The sequence below is a fragment of the Lissotriton helveticus genome, chromosome 1_1 (genome assembly GCF_964261635.1).
Source record: "Lissotriton helveticus chromosome 1_1, aLisHel1.1, whole genome shotgun sequence".
NCBI classification, from domain to species: domain Eukaryota; kingdom Metazoa; phylum Chordata; class Amphibia; order Caudata; family Salamandridae; genus Lissotriton; species Lissotriton helveticus.
Genome location: NC_136057.1, coordinates 1,696,632,200 through 1,696,659,507, shown reverse-complemented (window position 1 = coordinate 1,696,659,507; position 27,308 = coordinate 1,696,632,200). Strand labels below are relative to the sequence as shown.

Here is a 27,308-nt window from a genome sequence, read left to right as displayed (position 1 = left end):
TCAACGTGGGGGGGCAGAAGCAACATTGGGGGAGCAGTTCGGGGACAGAAGCAATACAAGAGAGCAGTTGAGGGGCACATGCAGAGCGCATGCAAGGGGGAAAGCAGAGCAACAATGAAAGAGCAAAGTGGGGCACTAGGGGAAGAAAACCAGCGAATGAGAGCAGCATGGAGTGGGCGGGGGAGAAGCACATGGGTGAGAAAGCAACAATAGGGAGTGCAGAAGGCCGAGCACAAGATGGAGGTGGCGTGGAGTAGCACACGAGCGACAAACAGCAACAGAGTGCAGGTAGTAGGGCAGTACATGAGGAAGACAGCGGTAAAACACATGCACTTCCATGGAGTGCTTAACCCAAAACACTAAAAGTAGTACTTGAAAACCAAGCACTAGAAGCATCCAAGCAAGCCAATGAAAACAGATGGCAAAGTCACAATGTTTCATAGGAAGGACACACCCAAGATTGACAAGAAGGGACAAAAAATAATAAACAGGCAAATGAGAGTGACATAAAAACCCATCAATTGTAAGTAATGGGTTGACTAAAAGTCCCTCTTTGTTCTTAATAAGTCTCGCAACAGATAGTGCATCCTCTGTGTAGCAGGCAGGCTAGACCTAAAAATCAGCAAAAGTAAACAGACGTTTTGTAGGAAATTAACATATTTCTAAGCCACACTAAGTCAAATAAATGCTCTAATGGAATTAATAATGGTGAAGTGCCTGCGGTTAACAAAGATGACCTCTTCGTATGCAGTTTCCTCTTTATTTATGTTGCGTCACCTATGTTACTCTGTAAACGAACCAGATATTTTGGTGTGAAAAAGTGTTTCCGTTGATGTCTCACAGGTAAACAGAATTGGAGCTCTTTGTCTAAAAGGGTGCATAAGATTGATAAGAACAACTGAAACAAAAGGTTAACTACTACACTCACAAGTCAGTTTCATTCGACTCTGCCTAAATGCCCTTTAATCCAATAAAGCCATGGTATAAAGAGGTGATAATAATGGGAAATAAAAGGTATAAGGCTGATGAATAAGGCAACCCCTGTGCGGTGTAGATCAAACTTTAGGTGGTGTTGGAAAGCACAGACATAAGATAACTTTTCAGTGAGGTAAAGTCTAGCTTAATGAGCATGATCACCAAAGTGAATACGGTTGGGAAAAAAGTATGCACATTTCCACCCATTATTCATTCTAAAATATTGATAACGTTTTATAAAATACCTGTTTTATCTTAGATAACGTCTATAGATATTAACTTAGGGGGTATTTCTAAAAGTGAACCCAGCAGCGAAAGTAAAGTTTTGCTCTCTGCAAGGTTGCTTTTGACATCTGACACGGAGATCTTAACTTCCTTCCCAAACAAACCATACTAAGGAATCTCACAGGATTAATTCTCCATCAGGTGTCTCTGTTGGGAGTATCTTCTAATGATTTCTTAGAATGACAGGCATTTACATTTAAGAGAGGGAATTTTTTTTAAAAACAAATTTAAACATCACATCAACATTTTTTGTGATTGATACACCAGCTTCTCCTAACCCCAATGGACAGAGTTCTGGTGGACTGTTAATGCTTCTCTATCCAGATTATCAGTATCCATAGTGGTTGCACGGACTACCTGGTCCTTGTAAATCTTTATTCTTATTTGAATGATCCCAAGATTTTCCAGTTCTACTGTTTTTTTATATATGTTCTTCAAAATGATTTTAAGTATATAAAATCTGAAAGCCCCCCTAATCATTATCTAGCAATGTATAAAGGGTGGCTGCATTAGCAGCTGTATCCACCAATGAAGTTGTATTAAACTGACTAAGTGCCACCTTACAGTGTTATTCAAAAATCAATTTCAAATTGAGTTATTTGATTCAATCCAAGGTTCCTTCTGTCAAAGAAATGAGTGATTGGTATGCATTCTCTATCTATATTATGGTGGCTTGTTTAATGATTCTGCAGTATGTTAACACTATAAAAAAAATCCCACTTCTTCCAGATAATACACGCTATAAGGATTGGTTGGATAAAAATTGTCTCAATCTAAATTCTGTAAAAGTAAATGCTAGATAAAGGGGATGGAAATTCATCTTCATCAACTTCATTATCAGATCGGATAATAAAATCCATCAACAAGTTACAGCAAAAAAATAAAATCTGTAAAACCTGAGTAAACTTAAACAAATGTAGTTAATCAAGAAAACAACTATTTAAATTTTTTTTTAAAACACCTACTAAAAATGCTTACTTGTTATACATTACAAATATTGGCCTTGTCCAATGTTTTAGACCTGATCATCCACGCCCCATACAGACGTTTTGAAACAGCTAACACTATGTACATTCTTGTGTCAAGTTTGACATATTCTCAACACATTTATTCAGTCCGATATGCCCATTATGACATAATGGGACAACACATTTAGCTCTAAATCTAGAAGAGGAGCAAGACAACAACAGATGTTCCTCCGATTACTCTGCCAGACCACAAGAAGGACACAAATTGGACTTAATGGGAGAGCAGGACCAGGAGAATATCTAAACTTCAAATACAGAGATCTTAATAGTCAGTTAATATGATCTAAAAAAAATCCTCACACAAATACAATTTAATCATGAAAAACGCTTGGGATAAAGTGCCTATGGATACACAGGATGCCCTTTGCTGCATTAAGAATTCCCAGTACCTGACCTGGCTATTGCTCTAGTGACTATAGCTGGCCGAATAGAGGATAGGTTTCACCAGTTGTCTCTCAGGCTCCGTTCTATTAAGACATCCTAATATAGCTTAGCCAAGGAATCTTCAAGGCTAATGGTCCCGTTATAATATCATGGAGTTCGCCCCTAAATGGTCTTAACTTGTTGACATGCCAAATACGGAGCCAATACAATTTAGGCTTCAGTTTGGCGAGCTCTACAATGGGTTTCAGTGCAAGATCTAATCTTAAGGCTAACAGAGGAGGATTCTAGCCAAGATATGTTAGGGACAAATGTATTCTCTTTGATTCCTTGGTTTGTAATGTCTGAATATCCCCCAAAGTCTTGCTCCCTAAACAGCAGCATTAATCGATTGGGTTTGCTAAGAAGTGCTCTTAGCAAACCCAAGAACGGCCGAGGCCTTAGGTTTAATGAGAAGGGAACTTTTTGTAATTTTTGACACCCATGCATTGGAATCAGTTAGCCTAAATCCAGAGGAATGAAATGTATTGTCTCAATTCACAAATAGCCTAATTTCCCCCCTAAATTCTGTCATTTCAAATACATAAATGTGGTCTTCTGTGCATTGACTTCCAATTTATCCCTGCGTATTACAAAGTAGAAAACTTGTGAAGGACGGTTTGAAATCCCTCTGGGTTTTGGAAATGAGCAGGGAATAGTCAGCATACAGTACAGCCAGGACCCTCTCTCCAGCTAGAGTTTGTGCATCATTTCAAAATGTGTCAAAAAGCTAATAACATTGATAAACAGAAGGACTAGGGTAGGGGCAAGGCAGACACCACTGGCAGACACCTTTATCAACCCTGATTTTGCCTGTTAAGTCACCCTTTGAGCCCCACATGACTCGAGCGAAATTTTTTTGAAGGTTCATTATAATTTTTAAAAGGTCAGGTGGAACTCCATTTTCAGTTAGACGTTCACACAGCCTAGTTTAAGAGACCAGGTCAAATGCGCCTCCACGGTCGGAGAAGCCAACATAGAGGTTCCACCCGCCAATGTCTACCATCTTCCACTTAGTTACTGGAAATGTAAAGGCCTGATCCACAGTTCCTGTTTTCTCCCAGAAGCCTGTTTGATAATGGCTTAGAGCATAATTTTTATCCGATTCACCCAAGGACTTTTTTATTAAAGATATTTTGGATGTTATTTAAGCATCAACAAGGTGATTATTTCCTGACAAGTTTCTACAGCCCTTTTTAAAAATGGGTACAGTTACAGCACCCATTCAAGAGGAGAGGATCGGCGCCCGCAGCTATGGCATTAAAGAGAAGACTTATGTAGGGCACGCAGATTTTGGGCTTCAAATAGAACAAGTCCTCAGAAACCTTATCCAAATCAGAGGCCTTCCATTTCCTATAGTAAAGTGCCTTCTCAGTGTCTTACAGAGAGTAGGTGATAGTTTGACTAATACCATTTGCTCAGGAGAGGTTGATTTCATAAAAGGATTCTGGGAAAGTGGACACACTTGCACTAGCATGAAGTGGGTAAAATGGTTCACCCAATCATCAGGCTGGATGTGTGCTTATGGTCGCATGAAGAAATTATGACAGCCATGGCTCAATATGTGCCAGAGGCTCCTCACACCATTAGTCTTGGCTCCTTCTAATAATTCTTACCACATTATTATTATTATTATTAAAATGTATATTGCACAACAGCTACCCGAAAGGGTTTCCCAACGCATATAATGAAGCCGTTACACGAGGGATCCTGGATAATTTATTTAACGAACAGCCAAGTTTTCAGCGATTTACGAAAACTGGAATAGCTGGTTTCATTCCTAAGTGAAATAGGGAGGGAATTCCAGTATGATGGTCCTAGGTATGTGAAGAATTTCCCTCCAATGCGAGCTAGCTTGTATTTTGGGACCGCAAAACGCCCATGGGAGGCTGATCTAAGATTTCTTGATGGGATGTAGGGTGTGGCCAGGGAGCAAAGGTAGTTGGGGGCTGCCCCAGATTTGATTTTATGCATGTAAGTGCTTTAAATTGTACTCGATTTTCTATGGTTAGCCAGTGCAGTTTTCTTCGGAAAGCACAGATAGATTCTTTTTTAGGCACTTTGCATAAAAGTCTAACTGCTGCATTGTGGGCCATCTGTAGTCTATACGTGATTTGTTTGCTTGAGCCCATATATAGAATGTTTCCGTAGTCAAGCCGGGAGGTGATTAAGGCGTTGACTATAGTTTTATTTTTGGTTCCGGTAACATCCAACAGATTTTTCTTAGCCACTTGATGATGGAAAAACAAGTGGCTGCGACTTTTACTGATTGGGCTTGCATGCTTAAAGTGTCATCAAGGAGTATGCCTAGGTTACGTATGTGAGGTGCGGGGGTAGGGAGAGTCCCCATTTTGGCTGGCCAATGTTGTGTACTCCAGAGGTTTTTTTGTTTACCCAATATAAGTACCTCTGTTTTATCTCCGTTTAATTTGAGGAAGTTGGATTGCATCCAGGCTGCTATGTTGGTGAGTCCTGTCTTGAGTGTAGAGGTGTCATTTGGGTTTTGTGCAGATAATGAGAACATGATTTGGGAATCATCGGCATAAGAAAAAATGAACAGGCCAGATTTTTCTGCCAGCTCTGCCAGGGGTTTTACATAAATATTGAAAAGTAACAGACTTAAGATGGAGCCTTGAGGTACTCCATGTGCGAAGGAGTGCGTTTTGGAGCAGGCTTTTTGGGAGAAGACTTGAAAAGTTCTGTTTGAAAGGAAAGCCTGGATCCATTTGAGAGCGGCTCCATCTATACCAATTTTTCTCAGTGTGTTTAAGAGCACCGTGTGTGACATGGTGTCAAAAGCGGCGCTCAGATCAAGCAGGATGAGCGCCACTGTTTCTCCTTTATCTAAATTCTGGCGGATAGTTTCCGTGACACCTAAAAGGGTGGTTTCTATCGAGAAACCTGCTCTAAAACCTGACAGAGAGGGGTGAAGTAGGTGATGTGTAGCTACATATTGTGTCAGGTGAATGTGTATGTGTTTTTCTAGGACTTTGGACAAAATTGGCAGCAATGATATGGGACGATAGTGTTTAGTGTCAGCGGGATCTGCATTAGGTTTTTTAAATAGTGGGTGAATCATGGCGTGTTTCCATGTAGGGGGAATTTCTGCTTCTTTGATCGATGTGTTAAGAAGATGCGTTAGGACTGATAATACAGAGTGATTTAATTGTTTCAGGATGTTTGCTGGCAATGGGTCCATAGGTGAACCAGATTTTATTGATTTCAGGAGTGTATCTGGGTTTCCAGTTGTTAAGTTGGGCCATTCCGTTAGGACGTGGCCCACGACTGTTTCATTGTATTTATGTACATCGGGGGGATGGCATGCCGTAGGTGTGGGTGTATTGGTGTTCACAGCGCTGTCATGTGCTTGTTCCTGTGAGATAATCTCTTGGTAAATACCTTCGACTTTGTTTATAAAGAAGGCTGCTAAGTCCTCGCATTTAGTTTGAGATAATATTGGAGGCTTGGCTATGGTCTCTGAGCCGGCGAGTTCTTCTCCTGTGTTGAAACGTGTTCTTAGCACAGTTAGAAGCATTACAGAGGGTTAGATTTACAAAAGTTGCGCGAGCTTGTTTGCATTCTTTGTGATATTTGCTCAGAGCTACCTTATAGGTCTGTTTAGATGATTGATCATAATTTTTCCTCCACCTTCTTTCGAGGATCTTGCAGCTAGTTTTAGATATTTTTAATGAATCGTTATACCAAGGAGCTGGAGGACGATGGGTAGTTCTTTTGTATTTGGTGGTGGGAAGGCAGGTGTCTATGGCTTCAGAGAGCCATTTTTGGACACACTCAGCGAGGGGGACAACATTTTGCTCTAGGATAGGTTTATGGCTCTCAAGACATTCGCTAAGTTTGCCAAAGTCAAGTTTATTCCAGTTTCTTTGTGTTTCTCCTACTCCTTTGGTGTTATTGGAGTTGAGTTTGTCGTGCGGGGAGATCAGATTGAAATTTATCTGATAGTGGTCAGACCAGCTGGTGGATAATCCAGGGAAGCAGATGACAGTACTTAGCTTGGAAAAAATGGGATCATGGAAATGTCCTGCTATGTGGGTGGGGCCGGAGTTTGTGAGCTTTAGATTAAGGGAAGCCATGTCAGATATGAGTCTAGTACTATTAGTACAGGTAGGGTCTTCCAGATGTAAGTTTATGTCGCCCAATACTGTGAAATTAGCATTATTTGTGGCAAAGGATGAGACCTCTTCCACAAAAGTGGGGATCCAGTAAGCCTGGTAATCATGGGGTCGGTATATTAGTACTCCTGAGAAAGTGAAATTAGGGGAGAGAGAAAGTTTAAATAAAGCAGCTTTGCATGCGGTGATGGTTAGTTGCTCCAGCGTGCAGCAGTAGTTTTTTTTAAACACTACCGCAATTCCACCTCCTATCCTTTTAGTTCTATCTATTATGGCTATCGCGTAGTTGGAGGGTAGGGCTACAGCTATATCGGGCCCTGAGCTCTCATGGAGCCAGGTTTCTGTGAGAAAGACCGCATCAGGTTGGTCGTTTAGGAGTAGATCGAAAATATTTGCTTTGTGTTTGGTGAGTGAGCGGCAGTTTATGCTTGTCATGGTGTACGTTTTGGGCCAGGGGGTTGCTTGTGTATCGATAGTAATAGGGGTGAGGTGAAATCCACAATGAGTGCAGAAAAAAGGATCAGAGATAGTGAGAGTTTTGATACAGTTGGACGTTAGGGAGTCATATTTGCGAGTCCCTATATTGCTCGTTCGTTGTTGTATAGGTGAATTGGTTATTTTTGCCTTCGTTATTTTTGTGCCTGGGGTTCTGGCCCTAAGCCCGGGCCAGGCGCGGACGGGCGCAGACTGGCTTGCCTTTGGCGCGTCCGCTGCGCGTACACTCAAGGGAGACCCTTTATCCTAACTGTGCCCAACAACTAGCCCGCTGCCCGCTCCGAATACCTCTAAGATGGCGGCGGTTTACGGCGGCAGTCCCCGGTGTTGCCTAGCGTCCCCTGATCTGCTCCTAGTCGACAGATTCAGGTAGGTTTAATAGCTACTGTGCAAATTAAAATATCGCATGGGGTTTAGCAAAGAAACATGTAACACAGAATAATTATAAGTAAGGTTTAAAAACACAACCTCCCGGCTTCCGCCTCAGGAGTTACTGGCTTGATGGTGATTAGGTAGGGCAATGGAACAGGGCGTCTTTTATCCTAACTGCGCCCAACAACTAGCCTGCTGCCCGCTCCGAATACCTCCAAGATGGCGGAGGTTTTCGGTGGCAGTCCCTGGTGTTGCCTAGCGTCCCCTGATCTGCTCCTAGTCGACAGATTCAGGTAGATTTAATAGCAACTGTGCAAATTAAAATATCGCGTGGGGTTTAGCAAAGAAACATGTAACACAGAATAATTCTAAGTAAGGTTTTTAAAAACACAACCTCCCGGCTTCCGCCTCAGGAGTTACTGGCTTGATGGTGATTAGGTAGGACAATGAAACAGGGTGTCTTTTATCCTAACTGCGCCCAACAACTAGACCGCTGCCCGCTCCGAATACCTCTAAGATGGCGGCGGTTTTGGGCGGCAGTCCCCGGTGTTGCCTAGCGTCCCCTGATCTGCTCCTAGTCGACAGATTCAGGTAGGTTTAATATCAACTGTGCAAATTAAAATATCACGTGGGGTTTAGCAAAGAAACATGTAACACAGAATAATTCTAAGTAAGGTTTTTAAAAACACAACCTCCCGGCTTCCGCCTCAGGAGTTACTGGCTTGATGGTACATTACACATTTTACTCCATTATTGCTGAGCACTCCATAGCTTTATAAATAGCTCTGGCTTCCAATATCTTAGCCCTGTCTCCTTGCTTAATAGTCGCCAAGAGTGCAGTTTTGGTGGCTCTACAGGTCTGTGTGAACCATTCTCGAAGCCTAGGAACTTTGGTAACAGATTTGTATTTTTTCTGAAATAAATATTTCAGTTTACCAAAGAGGTTGCTGTGAATCTCTAGGATTAGGCTTGTCAATGTAATCCTTCATCAGACTTAATGCAGTACCTTAGGTATCATATAACTGTGAGATGGCATCATCGGAAATGTAGATGGTATTACATCTGACAGTCCTGAGATAGTTGCCAATTGTCAAGGCATCACAACTGCTACAGGGGTTACATGCCTAATCATCGAGGAGTAAACTATGTATTGTAAGAGATAATGGTCACTCTCTTCCCTAGGAATAACCATCATGTTTACCATAGCACTCCAAACACTTATATCCAAAAGAATATAGTTTACATTGCTTTGGTAAAGCCCCCTATGAGATGATGGAGAAGCAATGACGTTGGATGTAGAATGACCATTGCATGAAATTAAGCCATAAGTAAGTGTTATGTCAACCAGCTGGAGAGTCGATCTGGTCAGCTGCTTATATCAGACCCTTCGGCCTGATCCCTAATGATGGGTTACTGGCTATTGGGGTTGGCACTCGCATCCCCACTTCCTGGAGTCCCTTTCAGTATAGCAGCTATATAAATGCACTTAGAATGAATTGTGCTGTGTGGGTTAAAGTCAGTTGGTGGGAGTCAGTTGTTCTTCTGCAACTCCAACAATACGGAGAATTGTTACAGGTGGGAACGGGTATGGGAGGAGCAATTATACGTGGACACAATTACACAATTGACAGAAAAACATTTTGTCAATGCCCCACCCTCAAACCCTATGTACCAGAAGACTATCACCAAACAAGTGAGTATTGTACTTTAGGTTCTTATGGAACTAATGGGTAACCTTTTTTCTTAACTCTTCTTGTAATCCTAAAGCATATGGATGAAGGGGAGGAACATTTACTAAACCCATTACCTTAGGGCATGCCTCTGGGTGTAGATGAATTGTAGGACCAGGTAAGCTGGATAATGGTCTACTTATTTATGTCCTATTCCCACTAGATCTCCTCGTGCCCCCACCCAGGACGAGCTGGGTTGGCAATGACGGCGGCAGTGAAGACGCAAATGATTTACAATTTAATCCCCAGTGTTGTTTAGTGGATCCTTCCCCCCACCCTCCTCTGCATTACCGGAGAGGACAAAGGGAGAGGGCTATCTTGGAACTCTGGGTTGAGGACGGATGTAAGGTGCCCCCTGCAACGTCAGACACCACCCCGAATTTCCCCAGATGTCTTTCAATTGAGTACAGACGAACATGAATGAAGCAAAAAGTGTTGACTGATATGGAAGAAAATTTAGAGCTTAACAATTCTATAAAAAAATGGCATAATCAGTAATTATAGGTCAATTTGCATCTGGCAGTGTAGCATAGATTTGTATGGAGATTGATGAATGATTTTGCCACTTGACAACCTTGTGGGAAGAGTGAACAGTCTTGGTAGTGCTACAGAACTAAGAATTGGTCCTTATGGGTTGTCCTTTTGATTTACAATTGTGGAAGTAGGCAGCTGCTCTGATGTGACGGGTGCCTATCTGCGCCTATCTGCGAGTTCGATCTCTCTAGATATTACCCGCACAACCCTTGCAAGAAAGCCATCAATAGTCGAAGTAGCCGAAATGGTTTTAGCCACCTTTGGTTGAATAGTTCCTATCTTGCACTTCCCCACTGTTAGGCAGACAGGGCTAAAGAGCAAGAACAGAAAAATGCCTCAGCGAAGACTCTAGTCTGAGAGAACAGTAAAACTGTTAAAATAAATTAAAACAAGTGTAGTGCAGGCAGCATGGGGTATGTGCGGGGATCTGTGTGCAACCCAACCCCTCGACACTGCTATCTCAATACCTCTTGCAGCTCTTTAGTTAACATGCAATACCAACAGATTTTACAGGCTCAAAGTGCCAACTCAGATGCTTGGTTCAGTTTGTTAGACCTGAAAAGGGACAACAGCCATATTGAATAGGATGAGTTATGAACACTACAAGAATAATTAGGAACAAATGTATAAAGTAATTAAGGTTAAATGGGTTCAATACTATGCAACCTTCTAGGGGCATGTTAAGTTTATCTGAGGTTAGGGATTATGTGTTGGATCAAACTTTCTTTAAGTCACCCTCATCTTATAATGTAAAGAAAGTGATATTGAGAACGAAAATTAATTATACAGCCAGTCCAGAAAATATACCAGCAGCCATTGATATTGATTTGTCGACTGAGCCTTTTTCTGTTTAGTACGGTTTGGATATGGCGTAGTACTAGAATAATGGAAAGGATTAATGGTAAAACATATTTTTGAAGAAGGGAGATTCGGCATATCCCTCTATCAAGTCGCCGAATGGATTAATTGCTTAAGTTTGTCACACTGAGCAATGAGGCAGTATTCTGCTGGTTTAGGAGTTGACCGAGAGGCAATCCCAGAAAGCCTGGTTGGTTCTTCTTTTCATGCATAGCTCCAGAAGACACTGGTGGCAAATTATTGCTTTGGTGGATTAAGGCATTGCTAACTAAGATTAAGGAGCCAGGATCCATTTTGCCTTGATGAAGTAATCCTTCAAGTATTCCTTTAGGACTCTGTGGTATGGAAAGCTTCGGTGAACCTGGCGGCATTGGGGATCTGGGTACAGCGTTGGAAGAGGAGCAGGAAGAGTAATGTGCTCCTAGTAGGAAGCTGCCATGCTCAGAGGACGCGGACGAATGCCTAGAGCGTTGAGGAGATGGTTCAATACTGCCTCCCGGAGAAGAGATGGAGGACAGGGTTGTGGAAGGCGAACCCAGGGTGTTAGTCCTTGACAAAGAAGAGCCCTTTTGGGAGTCATGCCCCACACGGACCAAGGAGGAGGAACGACAGCTGGATACAGATGTGGATTCGGGAGGTGCGTTTAGGTTAGAAACTGGAACTTGCGCATGAAGGTTTTTTTTGTGTGCTTTTCAAAGTGGGTCCTTGCTAATAATCTGATCCCCATAGAGAAAGAGGATTTAGGGAAGGCTACTCCATTATGGACCACAGGTTGTCTTTATGAGCCCTTCTGTAAAGAGTTCGATGGAGTCTAATGGAGCTTTGTTCTATTGCTTTTTCTATTTTTATGAGGCTTTTGATTTGGTAGATAAAAAGCTGGGATATTCCACCTTGTAAAGACCTCTACTCTATGGATTTGGCACACAGGTAACTGGGCTTCGGTGGGAGTGGACTCCCAAAACCATCTCACAAAGCAAACAGAGGCACCTAATGGATTCATCTGGGCTGCATTGTGGGAAACATCCTTAACCACGATGTATGAACAACGACTTACCGGAACAACGAAGAGTGAACAACAGAGAGTGCTGAACCACGAAGGTAACATCCACGAACGACGGAACAACGAAGGATGGAACCACGACTTTTAGAACACCGGAGTTGCACGTAGGATAATTTAAGAAAATGTATACATTTCCTAGATGGGGGGGGGCGACTCCCCCCACAAATACGATTAAAAATATATATATAGTTAGAAATATAACGTGAAGAATGAATTCGTAATAGTTAGGTTTAAAATACAGCTAAGGTTGTTGAAGGAGATGGCAGTGTTGCTTTGATTTATAACAATTGTAAATGCTTTCGAATCACGAACAGAATATGACCAGTGTGCTCGGTTTTTTTTTTCAGTCATTAAATCTTATTTTTTCGTGGTTTAGGGAGTAGTGGGTTAAAATGTAGTGGTTAAGTAATGGTCGTGGTTTAGTCTTCGTTGTTCCAGAAGTCATGGTTAAGGCAGTAGTTGTTAAGTCATACAATCCTGCCTTGTTGCTCCCGTGTTGTTTTAACTATATTTAGCAGATCTTCCAAAAGCATTGAGTGATGCTTACTCTCTCTCGCTCTCTCCTAAGATGACTAGAAGCCATATCCGTGCCTATTGTATGCAGATGACCTAGTACTTTTTGATCTGTCTGGGAAGTATTAGTGTAGATAAGATCAACATATTCATTTTCAAAAAGGAAATACCTAAATTCTCCCAAAATAGAATGGTTGGACTTGAGAACCAGTTGGCAATATTAAATATCTAGGTGCTATATTTTCGTACAATTTGAGCGGGTAGAACAATTCATTTTCCGTCTCTTTTAACTCAGGCCCTTACTTTTATTGCCGGGTTACTTAAATTTAATTCTGAATATACAGAAATAACCCTTGTGCCTTAACTTACTGCTTTCATGGGGAAACCAGCTCTTGTGTTTAATGGGGCTGAACAAGTGAACTTGGATTAAAAAATACCCTGAAGATTCACTGGACAGTAGTTGCTTCATGCATTTAATCAATGCACCATTTTGTTCCATGATACAAACCATTCAGAGAGAACTGAACTTTACCGCTTAATCATAATCTGTGGGCATACAGTCTTCACATTTAATAGATTTAATTAGCATGTTTTAGGTAATATGTTTGCACTCTGCTTGCAGGGGCTTTACTGTAGTGAACTATCATTGGCTGGTAGGAAGGATTATACCTGTTAAGAATTTCTAGAGAAATTTAGCAAATATTAGCTCATTAGAGACAGACTTTTCACAATAATGAATAAGTCCATATCGTCAATGTTGACATCCTCGGTGAGTGCAGAGGTTTTTGCAACCGCAGTCATGAAAATGAAGACGAGTGATATTTCTGTTGAGTACAGGCATGTGTCCTTGGGGGTAACAACTCTAAACTTTATTATTTGAGGAATGCAAATAATGGTAACTGCGTAATTTGTTGAAAAATGTTTTTTCCACTTGATTTTTCTGTTTTTAAGAAAGCAGCATATATAGGATTCCCCTTTTTAAAAAAAAATAATAATCTGGTACTCTTATTCCTACATATCCAATACAAAATTATTAAAACAATTGTTTTTTAAATGTTGCTCTTGGGCTGGGTCATTATTTATGTTCCCTGGATTCAGCTTTCATGTAAATGTTAGTGTATAGCTATATGCTGAAATGTTTTTTTTCTGTTTATTGTACTAATTGTCTGATAGACTATGTGCAAAAATTATTGAATTACAAAAATAAGCAGGTTATAGAATAGCACACATACTTCCCAATGCTTTCTTCAGTTCATGGTGAAGGGTATTGGTAGCTTAGGAATCATATTCTAAATGAGATGTGAATAGGATTTCTGTGGGGAACCTCGATCAATGGCGAGGAGCTACAATTTTAATACAATATTCAGCAGCCCAGCCAATGAAGAGGGGTGGGTCTGACATCAGTTATCCCTATCCCAGTAAATATTACACTAGTCTCTTAATCCATACATGTTTGCTAGACACTGCACATGAACCAGTTTCCTGCAGTAATTCTGCCTAATTTATCAGACACTTTTGACAATGTAGACTGTTTAGTCCTTCTGGTCATCTTATATTCACATCTCCATAATTCCTTCTATCAACCTTCAAGGGATTTTCATTTATTTAATATATTACAAATTTTAACACAAAATTCTCTTCCAACGTCATTCAGCACACACTTCCTAACATGCTGTACCAGAGAGTCATTGCTGTCAACATAATTTGTACATTTAGCCCATCTTTGATACGATCAGAAGGCCTGGAGTCAACAGCCAGTACTATGCACATGATACCACTTATACACCCTTCAGGGACAAACTACCAATGGGTCATTGCTACTAGGAACTTGGGGCCACACAATTCAAAAAGGACAGATGCAGTGTACTAACTAGAGAAAACTTGTTTTATGCACATTGTTACTTGAAATGTTTAGTAGTACCTGTTGCACTGCCTTGTGCGTTGCTGCCAATGCTGCTGGAAGTGGACAACGAAGGCGGCAGTTGGAATTTCAGTTGTGAGGGACTCCCTGAGGTCTGTTCGGAAGACGCTGAGGAAAGCTGCCCAAAGAGGTTGAGGAGCTGGGTGTTAAAGTCCTGAAAGACAGGCCAAGGATTGGAGTTTGTGCTTTGGCTGGCTGTCCCCTCGGCCGTTGAACCTAGAGGCATGGGTAGGAAAGGAAGGTTGGGCACTGTAGAGCTGTTCAAGTGCGTGGGAGAGGCGCCAACATTCCCATTTGAATGGGGTTGTGTGAATGACAAATTGGCCGTATGGCTGTTAGTGTTTCCACCACTCTGAGAACTTAATAAAGTCAAAAGAGAAGATAAAGGTTGGTTAGTGGCCAATGGATGGTTTCCTTTCAGTTTTGCTAGTTCTTCTTCAGGTTTGATAGGGCTGACATCTGGTGGCCTGGGCACCCCTGTGACAGCCGCAATGTTGGGGACACGTGGATTATTTTTTGCTGCAGGCAACTGCACATGGCTCCGTTGGCTAGTCTTGGTTTGTGTTCTTTTTGGGGATGCCTCTTCAAGGCCAGCGTGGTTCAAATGAGATTCCTTAATTAAGCGCAGTGCTGTGGGTGATCGCCTCTGTCTCCGCCGCTTGGTGTGGTCTTTAGGAGGTGCCGAAAGCCGGTCGCCCAATGATACTCCCCCCCTGAGTGTTCATCATTGAAAGCAACATGTTGGAATTGGCGAGGCGGTTCTGTAAAGTGCTTTGGCCATCTGATTGAGCACCACCTCCATCCACATTCTTTTGGCTTGCTAGTTGGGCTTTTGCCGCAGCCGACAGAAGGCTGCTTGCTGGGAATGAGGCAGTATTCTGCTGGTTTAGGAGTTGACCGAGAGGCAATCCCAGAAAGCCCGGTTGGTTCTTCTTTTCATGCATAGCTCCAGAAGACACTGGTGGCAAATTATTGCTTTGGTGGATTAAGGCATTGCTAACTGAGATTAAGGAGCCAGGATCCATCTTGCCTTGATGAAGTAACCCTTCAAGTATTGCTTTAGGACTCTGTGGTATGGAAAGCTTCGGTGAACCTGGCGGCATTGGGGATCTGGGTACAGATCTACCAACGTTGGAAGAGGAGCAGGAAGAGTAATGTGCTCCTAGTAGGAAGCTGCCATGCTCAGAGGACGCAGACGAATGCCTAGAGCGTTGAGGAGATGGTTCAATACTGCCTCCCGGAGAAGAGATGGAGGACAGGGTTGTGGAAGGCGAACCCAGGGTGTTAGTCCTTGACAAAGAAGAGCCCTTTTGGGAGTCATGCCCCACACGGACCAAGGAGGAGGAACGACAGCTGGATACAGATGTGGATTCGGGAGGTGCGTTTAGGTTAGAAACTGGAACTTGCGCATGAAGGTTTTTTTTGTGTGCTTTTCAAAGTGGGTCCTTGCTAATAATCTGATCCCCATAGAGAAAGAGGATTTAGGGAAGGCCACTCCATTATGGACCACAGGTTGTCTTTATGAGCCCTTCTGTAAAGAGTTCGATGGAGTCTAATGGAGCTTTGTTCTATTGCTTTTTCTATTTTTATGAGGCTTTTGATTTGGTAGATAAAAAGCTGGGATATTCCACCTTGTAAAGACCTCTACTCTATGGATTTGGCACACAGGTAACTGGGCTTCGGTGGGAGTGGACTCCCAAAACCATCTCACAAAGCAAACAGAGGCACCTAATGGATTCATCTGGGCTGCATTGTGGGAAACATCCTTAACCACGATGTATGAACAACGACTTACCGGAACAACGAAGAGTGAACAACAGAGAGTGCTGAACCACGAAGGTAACGTCCACGAACGACGGAACAACGAAGGATGGAACCACGACTTTTAGAACACCGGAGTTGCACGTAGGATAATTTAAGAAAATTTATACATTTCCTAGATGGGGGGGGGGGGCGACTCCCCCCACAAATACGATTAAAAATATATATATAGTTAGAAATATAACGTGAAGAATGAATTCGTAATAGTTAGGTTTAAAATACAGCTAAGGTTGTTGAAGGAGATGGCAGTGTTGCTTTGATTTATAACAATTGTAAATGCTTTCGAATCACGAACAGAATATGACCAGTGTGCTCGTTTTTTTTTTTCAGTCATTAAATCTTATTTTTTCGTGGTTTAGGGAGTAGTGGGTTAAAATGTAGTGGTTAAGTAATGGTCGTGGTTTAGTCTTCGTTGTTCCAGAAGTCGTGGTTAAGGCAGTAGTTGTTAAGTCATACAGTCCTGCCTTGTTGCTCCCGTGTTGTTTTAACTATATTTAGCAGATCTTCCAAAAGCATTGAGTGATGCTTACTCTCTCTCGCTCTCTCCTAAGATGACTAGAAGCCATATCCGTGCCTATTGTATGCAGATGACCTAGTACTTTTTGATCTGTCTGGGAAGTATTAGTGTAGATAAGATCAACATATTCATTTTCAAAAAGGAAATACCTAAATTCTCCCAAAATAGAATGGTTGGACTTGAGAACCAGTTGGCAATATTAAATATCTAGGTGGTATATTTTCGTACAATTTGAGCGGGTAGAACAATTCATTTTCCGTCTCTTTTAACTCAGGCCCTTACTTTTATTGCCGGGTTACTTAAATTTAATTCTGAATATACAGAAATAACCTTTGTGCCTTAACTTACTGCTTTCATGGGGAAACCAGGTCTCTTGTGTTTAATGGGGCTGAACAAGTGAACTTGGATTAAAAAATACCCTGAAGATTCACTGGACAGTAGTTGCTTCATGCATTTAATCAATGCACCATTTTGTTCCATGATACAAACCATTCGGAGAGAACTGAACTTTACCGCTTAATCATAATCTGTGGGCATACAGTCTTCACATTTAATAGATTTAATTAGCATGTTTTAGGTAATATGTTTGCACTCTGCTTGCAGGGGCTTTACTGTAGTGAACTATCATTGGCTGGTAGGAAGGATTATACCTGTTAAGAATTTCTAGAGAAATTTAGCAAATATTAGCTCATTAGAGACAGACTTTTCACAATAATGAATAAGTCCATATCGTCAATGTTGACATCCTCGGTGAGTGCAGAGGTTTTTGCAACCGCAGTCATGAAAATGAAGACGAGTGATATTTCTGTTGAGTACAGGCATGTGTCCTTGGGGGTAACAACTCTAAACTTTATTATTTGAGGAATGCAAATAATGGTACCTGCGTAATTTGTTGAAAAATGTTTTTTCCACTTGATTTTTCTATTTTTAAGAAAGCAGCATATATAGGATTCCCCTTTAAAAAAAAAAAAAATTAATCTGGTACTCTTATTCCTACATATCCAATACAAAATTATTAAAACAATTGTTTTTTAAATGTTGCTCTTGGGCTGGGTCATTATTTATGTTCCCTGGATTCAGCTTTCATGTAAATGTTAGTGTATAGCTATATGCTGAAATGTTTTTTTTCTGTTTATTGTACTAATTGTCTGATAGACTATGTGCAAAAATTATTGAATTACAAAAATAAGCAGGTTATAGAATAGCACACATACTTCCCAATGCTTTCTTCAGTTCATGGTGAAGGGTATTGGTAGCTTAGGAATCATATTCTAAATGAGATGTGAATAGGATTTCTGGGGGGAACCTCGATCAATGGCGAGGAGCTACAATTTTAATACAATATTCAGCAGCCCAGCCAATGAAGAGGGGTGGGTCTGACATCAGTTATCCCTATCCCAGTAAATATTACACTAGTCTCTTAATCCATACATGTTTGCTAGACACTGCACATGAACCAGTTTCCTGCAGTAATTCTGCCTAATTTATCAGACACTTTTGACAATGTAGACTGTTTAGTCCTTCTGGTCATCTTATATTCACATCTCCATAATTCCTTCTATCAACCTTCAAGGGATTTTCATTTATTTAATATATTACAAATTTTAACACAAAATTCTCTTCCAACGTCATTCAGCACACACTTCCTAACATGCTGTACCAGAGAGTCATTGCTGTCAACATAATTTGTACATTTAGCCCATCTTTGATACGATCAGAAGGCCTGGAGTCAACAGCCAGTACTATGCAGATGATACCACTTATACACCCTTCAGGGACAAACTACCAATGGGTCATTGCTACTAGGAACTTGGGGCCACACAATTCAAAAAGGACAGATGCAGTGTACTAACTAGAGAAAACTTGTGTTATGCACATTGTTACTTGAAATGTTTAGTAGTACCTGTTGCACTGCCTTGTGCGTTGCTGCCAATGCTGCTGGAAGTGGACAACGAAGGCGGCAGTTGGAATTTCAGTTGTGAGGGACTCCCTGAGGTCTGTTCGGAAGACGCTGAGGAAAGCTGCCCAAAGAGGTTGAGGAGCTGGGTGTTAAAGTCCTGAAAGACAGGCCAAGGATTGGAGTTTGTGCTTTGGCTGGCTGTCCCCTCGGCCGTTGAACCTAGAGGCATGGGTAGGAAAGGAAGGTTGGGCACTGTAGAGCTGTTCAAGTGCGTGGGAGAGGCGCCAACATTCCCATTTGAATGGGGTTGTGTGAATGACAAATTGGCCGTATGGCTGTTAGTGTTTCCACCACTCTGAGAACTTAATAAAGTCAAAAGAGAAGATAAAGGTTGGTTAGTGGCCAATGGATGGTTTCCTTTCAGTTTTGCTAGTTCTTCTTCAGGTTTGATAGGGCTGACATCTGGTGGCCTGGGCACCCCTGTGACAGCCGCAATGTTGGGGACACGTGGATTATTTTTTGCTGCAGGCAACTGCACATGGCTCCGTTGGCTAGTCTTGGTTTGTGTTCTTTTTGGGGATGCCTCTTCAAGGCCAGCGTGGTTCAAATGAGATTCCTTAATTAAGCGCAGTGCTGTGGGTGATCGCCTCTGTCTCCGCCGCTTGGTGTGGTCTTTAGGAGGTGCCGAAAGCCGGTCGCCCAATGATACTCCCCCCTGAGTGTTCATCATTGAAAGCAACATGTTGGAATTGGCGAGGCGGTTCTGTAAAGTGCTTTGGCCATCTGATTGAGCACCACCTCCATCCACATTCTTTTGGCTTGCTAGTTGGGCTTTTGCCGCAGCCGACAGAAGGCTGCTTGCTGGGAATGAGGCAGTATTCTGCTGGTTTAGGAGTTGACCGAGAGGCAATCCCAGAAAGCCCGGTTGGTTCTTCTTTTCATGCATAGCTCCAAAAGACACTGGTGGCAAATTATTGCTTTGGTGGATTAAGGCATTGCTAACTGAGATTAAGGAGCCAGGATCCATCTTGCCTTGATGAAGTAACCCTTCAAGTATTGCTTTAGGACTCTGTGGTATGGAAAGCTTCGGTGAACCTGGCGGCATTGGGGATCTGGGTACAGATCTACCAACGTTGGAAGAGGAGCAGGAAGAGTAATGTGCTCCTAGTAGGAAGCTGCCATGCTCAGAGGACGCAGACGAATGCCTAGAGCGTTGAGGAGATGGTTCAATACTGCCTCCCGGAGAAGAGATGGAGGACAGGGTTGTGGAAGGCGAACCCAGGGTGTTAGTCCTTGACAAAGAAGAGCCCTTTTGGGAGTCATGCCCCACACGGACCAAGGGGGAGGAACGACAGCTGGATACAGATGTGGATTCGGGAGGCGTGTTTAGGTTAGAAACTGGAACCTGCGCATGAAGGGGTGAGGGGGCATTCATACAAGGGTAGCGCTGCATAGGTGTTTTATTGCTTATGGAGTTCAAAATTCCCAGTGGGTCTTTCTCTGGGCACATCATTGTATTCTGAGCATCGTGTGACTGTTCTTCTAAAGGCCTAGAGAAACTGGTGGAGAAAACAAGTCCCTGTCCATAATTACAAGAGTTGACAGAAACAGATTTAGGAGATGGGTCCCAGACATCCTGATTGGGAAAAGAATATGAAGGTTGCATATCGGAAGACTGGTTGAAGTTCCGGTGGTGCGGAAACGTATTGGAGTAATACTCCGGGTGGAAATTAGACTCAGATCTTTGAAATAAGTCATAATTTCTGTTTGGTGGGACAGATGAAGGGTTCCTAGGTGGGTAGGCTTCTCTGAAGGAGCCTCCATGATGTCTGGGGTAGGGGGGCTGCTGTCCATGCCTGAAGTTTTCGTACCTTTCTCCAGAGCAAGAAGGGTAGGGATCTTGCTTCTGTTCAGGGGCACGTTCTACACACTGTGGCCTTGATAAAGTGTTGGCTTTCTCCATCATCAATCTGGCGAAGATGTCATTGTCCAAAGGAGAAGGCTTACTATATGCGGTTGAATGCTGCAGTCGGTTCATTACACCGGGAGCATGATACAACTGGCTGGATCCACACCCTGAAACAAAGAATTAACACAATGCATTAGTGATCAGCGGCAAAGTCTTGCAGCAGGGGTTCTTTATTACTTTTTACATTACTGGTATAATAAAACACTGACATTCCCTCATGTGATTGTTCCGCATTAGACTTTATCCACATGGTCAAAGGACTGAGAGTCAATCCAGACTAACCCTAACAACTGGACCAACAAAACCCTGAATGTAATATCCAGTAAACAACAGTGTACTGATGTCTATATAGTGCATCATCTTTACACAACAATTTTGCATACTTCTAAAATAAGACTTCAGTGCAAAAATGCGACACACGGACTGCTTTTTAAGTGCACTTTAAGCAAAATAAATAATTACAAGTTTCAAGTTTATAATAAACAGGCTCGAAAAGAAAACACAGTTAACTGTGAATGTCACAGAAGTGTGCAATTCATCAGAATGAAAGACACTGCAGGTAACCAGTAATTACTAGAATCTGTAGAACACAATACTTTGAGGAGGTAAACACACCCATGCATAATGGAAAACAGATGCCTAACGACAAGAAGGCAGTAGGTTTGGAGCATATGTAATTTGAATGTAGGCTGGCAGCAAACTATAGTACTAGAACAAATGAAATTTGTAACAATGCAACAGCTGAATAAAAGCTGAAGATGCACCACAGTGTATAAAGTATATTGAACATATTTAAATTATGCAGCAATAACCTTTTTCTTTACCCAATGTCTTCTAGGTTATCTTTTGCATCACAACAGTATAACATGCAGAATACATTCTAATATGTTTGTATTCAACTTCTGAGATCCCTCTGTACTTACATTTTACATGTTTCATTGCTTTTACAGAAAACCCTTTTAGTGCTTAGTAAATGCTAGAAAGTGCACAGATGCCTTGGAATTTCATTGCAAAGTGGGTGCGGTATACATTTGAACAATGGCTGATGTGTTCATAAAGGCACATATTGTAGGAATCAGGCAAGAATGTCACCTGTTTTACCTGTAGCTTGGTTCTGTAGTGTAAGGGGTGAGTCTTCCATGCTTTTGTACAGAGTTGCCATGGCCACGATTTTCCTGCGGTGGTTGCAGAGCTTAGTCATGTCTTCTTCTGCACGAAGGTCCTCTGCACTCCTCTGTTTCACAGCAACAGTGGGATCAAAGTTAAAAACCTGTACAGAGGGTGGAAAGATGCACAAACAGCTGAACTCATTACTGGGATTTTAGAGATAAGTAGAGCATTAGTTATTTATTGAAGTCTTTAAAATTCAAATGTCCTTAGAAACAAATAAGGTTTTTAGGTTTGGGCGTTGATAATAGATGGAACAAGTATGAATCACTAGGAGTTCAAGTGTAAATCCATAACTCCCCAGCAGGCAGGAGTCATTTTTAGATTTTTTTGGGTCTATTACTTAGAGAAGTGTGGCTCAATGGTTAGAGCGGCAGACCCTGATGCAGTAGCCTGGCCGGGACCAGGGTTCAATTCCCGCCTCGGCGGGTCTCGAGCTCAATTTCCTCGGACCTGATAATTCTCGCCTCGGTGCCTATTCTAACCATGAGTCCCACTCTGCACCTCTGGGCAATAGCTTGCTTAATCTCTACAACGGCCCCAACAACGCTGAGGATGCATGACTTCACCTTGGGGGTGCCCAGGAGTGGGCTCCTCACAGGGAAAGGCCAGGAAGGGTTCCTCGGCGGTATTCGTACAAGCGCCGAGATGCCTACGGGTTGTCGTGCGCAATACAAGTGCGTAATCATCATCATCATCATCACTTGGGCTGAACGAGTTATGTTATTACACTTATTATTTCAACACTACGCAGTAAGTCTCCTCTACTTCAACCTGGAGATGGAAGGGCCACCACACATGAATCTAGAACAGAGTAAGGCTGCAAACCTACTGTTAAATGTACGTAAATAGTGTATTTTTGTGGCATGAACTTATTCTAGAGTCACACCTAGTCCATAGATAGTATCAGTATTACTCAAATGGGGAGAAGGAAGTGAAGTGTGACTAGTGACAAATGTGAAGTGTAATTAGTGTTAAACAAATGAATTAAAACTGTCTGAGCTACTTAAGCTTCTCATTGAGTTATAGTGCTTCAGTTAACTATAACAGGTGAATTTAAGTGATGTTTTTTTTTCACAACTGCGTTTATTGACTGATTAGGCATAGCATATGTACAGTGCTCCACAATCAGGAGGACGCTGTCAAGTGGCAAACATATAGCAGAATGTAAATATGGCCTAGACGCCTAAATCGCCCCCTCCCACACCCCCTTACCCCACTAACCACCCAAAACCCCCGCTGCCCACCCCTTATCCCACCCTAACCCAACGCATGTGTTCACTTACAACCGCAGTATACAATTAGAGCACAGTAGGCATCGAATACCCTCCTAGGCCCAAGGTCACCATCTGCAGGCAGTCCATCATCTAAGTCAATTGGGGGCTCCAAGGTCAACACTCTGTAATCCGCCCACCGCTTCCAGATCTTGTGATGTTTCCGGGGTCATCCCCTGGCTTCAAACACTGGTAATTCTAACCCCATGAGAAAGTCCAGTCCTGCTTTCCAGGCGCTAAGTGGAGGAGCACGGTCGCTTTTCCATGCCCTCGCCAGATCCTGCTTGGTTACCACTAGGCCCAGCAACAGGAGGTGGCGTTTGTATATGTTCCCACCCACATTCTCCAGGACATGCAGAAGACCCAACCTGGGCGTACGAGGAAGGTCCCACCCCAGTACCTCTGACAAACAATTCCACACCCCATTCCAGAAACGGGTCAGACCCACACAGGACCACACAGTATGTAGCAGCATGCCCCTCTCAGTCCCACAGCGCAGGCATTCCGGAGTAGCAATGAGGCCAGCCTTCCACAGTCTCTCTCTGGTGTAATAGGCCCTGTGTAGGTATTTGAACTGTATGAACCGGAGTCGGACGGCTATGGCAGCCCCACGGGGGGACTCCAGGGCCTCCCTCCAGTCCTCCTCATCCAGAGGGCCAATGTCCGTCTCCCAGGAGGTCCTCAGCGACAGGAGAGAAGAGGAGCAATGAGTGACAAGCGTTTGGTATATTTTGGAGACTTTCTTATCCCCCAGATCTCCCATGAAGAGCTTAGCTTCCACTGGGCTAAATTCGGGAAGTTGGTCTAGCCCCACCAAACTAGGTGCAAGCGCATGACGGAATTGTAGGTATTTAAAGAATTGGGTCTTGGGCGTGTTGAACTCGGAGCTGAGATCTTGAAAGGATTTGAGGGTAGTCCCAGTAAGGACATGACCAAGTGACGAAATCCCAATAGAGTCCCAGCCACCAAACCCTGACAGCGAGGCTAGTGCGGGGAGCTGTCCATTGTTCAATAGTGGGGTTTCCGCTGTCAGCCTACCCCACCAGCCCATGCGGCGCAGCACCTGTCTCCAGATCATGAAGATCACCTGAGTGACCTGCGGCAGTCTCCTCCGCCGCCCGGCCGAGTACAACAGCGTATGTAGCGTGGCTTCGCCCATCAAGAAGCGTTCCAGTGCATATGCTGGGTCGTTGTGATCGCCGTACCACCACTCGTTCAGAACCAATAAGTGGGAGGCCTGATAGTAGGACAGAAGGTCCGATGTAGCCAGACCTCCACAATACGTGGATAAGAAGCAAGTCCGCAGCGCCACCCTGGAAGCACCCCCCGCCCACAGAAAGCGGCCCAGCACCGAATTTACGCGACGGAACCACTGTGGGTCGATCCTATGTGGATGGTTCTGCAGTTGGTACAGGAGCCGTGGGAGGGCGACCATTTTAAAGATTGCGGACCTACCATAGATATTGAGAGGCATGCGAGACCAGGTTTTGATGTCCGATTGGACTCTATCCCACACCGGCAGCACGTTGCGCTCCCATGCAATTGCGGCAGACTCAGACAGGAAGACTCCTAGGTATTTTAGACCACCGACCGCCACCTGTAAGGTCGATGCCCAGGGGTATGTCTCCGACTCTCCGCCCAGCACCCACAGGGTCGATTTGCGCGGGTTGAGGAAGAGTCCCGACACCTCTCCAAATATACGCATTATTTCCAGTATTCGAGGGCCAGAGCGGTTAAGATCAGTCATAAAGAAGAGGACATCGTCCGCGTATAGCGCGATTCTGTCTGAGAGACCCGCCCCCCACACAAAGCCACGAAGCTGTGCATCAATGCACACCCACGCGGCCAATGGTTCCATGGCCAGTGCAAAGAGGTAAGGGGATAGGGGGCATCCCTGTCTGGTCCCCCTGGCAACTGAGAATTTCTCCGAAATCGCCCCTGAGATACGCACCGAGGCGGTGATGTCCGTATATAACAGCCTGATATATGAAACAAACACCGGGCCCAGGTTGAGGCGCGGCAGGAGGGCGAAGAGGTACGTCCAGCTGACCGAGTCGAACGCCCTGTCTATGTCTGCCAGCAGTAGCGCTGCCCGTTCTCCAGTCGCCCCCATAGCGTCCACCGCCGCTTGTGCGCGTCTGATGTTGTGTCGCGTCGCCCTATGCGGAATGAAGCCCGCCTGATCCGGGTGGACCAAGTCTGCGATATATGGGAGAAGGCGGTTCGCCAACACTTTGGCCAATAATTTGGCTTCAAAGTTGATCAAAGATATGGGGCGATATGACTCATGTCGGTCGGGGGGCCTACCCGGCTTCTGAAAAACTACTATTTCAGCCTGACGCCAGTCCGCCGGCAAGCTACCACGTTCCCGTGCTGCCTCCAACGCCCGCCTATAGTGCGGTCCCAGCTGCAGGTGGAATTTCTTGTAAAATTCACTGGGGAATCCACACGGCCCGGGCGCCTTACCAGTGTTGAGTTGCCCTAGCGCATCTCCCAGTTCCTCCGCCGTCAAGGGGAGGTCCAGGGCTTTCCTGGCATCGTCTGATATCGCACGGGGGGGAAGGTCAGCGATGAACTTGTCAATCGCATCCGGTGGGAGGCTATCCCGGTGAGCATATTGCTCCGCATAATAGCTGGCGAAGCTCGTCGCAGGGTCCGTTATGGTAGTCCCCTCCCCATCGGTGAGGCCCGGTAGAGTGATCGGCTGCAGAGTTTGTTGACACAGCCTATGGAGCATGGTGCAGGACTTATCGCCCCACTGGTACACCCTGCTCCGTGTGGCCAGCCACGCTTGTCTAGCCTCATCCATTAAGACAGAGGCATAGGATTGCTGCGCTTGCAGGAGCAGTCGTATCGCCACGTCGTCACCATCCCCCTGGCACCGTCTTTCCAACACCTCCACCCGTGCCGCAGCCGCGACAGTGGCCTCCCGACGACTACAACGGGCAGCGGCACACCATGCAATGTCAATGCCTCTCAGGGTGGGCTTCATGGCCTCCCAGACCGTCACTCCATCCACCCCCTCCGCCAGATTCTCCTGCCAGTAGCGGGCAATTGCGCTGCGCATATGTTGTGTATAGTCCGCCTGCTGGAGGTGCCACAAGGACATCCGCCACCGGAACGGCTGACATGTCTTGCGCAATTCGATCTGTATCACAACAGGGGAGTGGTCAGATTGCCCCCGAGGCTGAATTGCGGCCTGCTTTACCCTGTCAAGGAAGGCTCCCGGTACAAACACACAGTCCAGGCGTGAGAAGGAGCCATGCACAGCAGACACATACGTGTATTCACGCGTCGCGGCATAATTTAAGTGATGTTTTGAGTTTGAACTTTACATTTTGACTGGCATTTTCAACTAGCTATAAAGTCACTTTAACCTTTGTTTTCTCCAGTGAATTTCTAAAGGTCTTTTAATGTAAAATAACAGTATTAATAGATGTCATTATAAAAGGGTCAGAACACCAAAATATTAATGGCTGGTCTATTGACTTTGGCAAGGTGTCATCACAGCAACTTGTATAAACCAATTGCCACAATAATTTATCATTGCCCATGTTCCAAAGTAATCTTTATAAATACACGCAGAGAGTAGGAAAGTGGGTTATTGGTAGGTGGGGGTATTCACCCTCAGCTTGTTGTAGAACATTTTAGGACCCTAGTGTAATTTCCCGATGCATGCCCTTATATAGGTATAAATCACCATGTCCATATATAGGCATAGAAATCATAACCATATTTAGACATAGCTCATACAGTCCAAATACGGCATGGCTACTTCCACTAGTTCCGAAAATCCACGAAGATTTCTTGGAAAACTCGGCTTCAGCAGCTAGGGACTTCACCTTGCTTGAATATTGATTTATCCAAGAACTCATGGAGTTTTCAAAGAACTGAGACTCTTTGATGACGTTATTATGTCCACCTTTACGTCAATCTCGGCACCTTCAAGGTATAAATATGCCTGCACTTGCCTTAGCAAACACACAGTGGTTTGGAGCAGTTCAACTATCTACTTGCCCGACGCATCCTGCTACAACAAGTGCCGAAGGAAGCCGACCCTCCAGCAGACGCTTTGAGAGAGACGCTGTCTTTTCTCTGGCCGAGAAATCCAGCTCCAGTGTTTCCAAGCTACCCTTGCGGGTTGTTGGGAAATCTAGTCCTGAGACTGACCTCCTTCGTTCTAAAACCAAGGTACGGAGTTGATTTGACCCTAAGAGAAATCTTGGATAGATTCTTGGCAAAAAGAATACTAAATATATGCTACACCTCACTTACTTCTTCCCTCGTACTAGACTCAGGTTAGGTACATCGGGGTAGGCGTATTTTAGAAACGCCA

The 27,308-nt window shown here is 43.8% G+C and overlaps 1 protein-coding gene across 1 annotated transcript in view; it reads right to left on the bottom strand.

Moving 5' to 3' along the window:
* Positions 1 to 27,308, bottom strand: part of LOC144831437 (methyl-CpG-binding domain protein 5-like) — a 339,083-nt gene that overhangs the window by 168,286 nt on the left and 143,489 nt on the right. Inside the window, exons 5-6 of the mRNA XM_078688993.1 lie at positions 21,633 to 21,801; positions 18,566 to 20,638 (exon numbers count right to left, since the gene is read on the bottom strand). Of these exons, the coding sequence (XP_078545119.1) occupies positions 18,566 to 20,638; positions 21,633 to 21,801 (2,242 nt within the window). The remainder of the gene's footprint in view (positions 1 to 18,565; positions 20,639 to 21,632; positions 21,802 to 27,308) is intronic.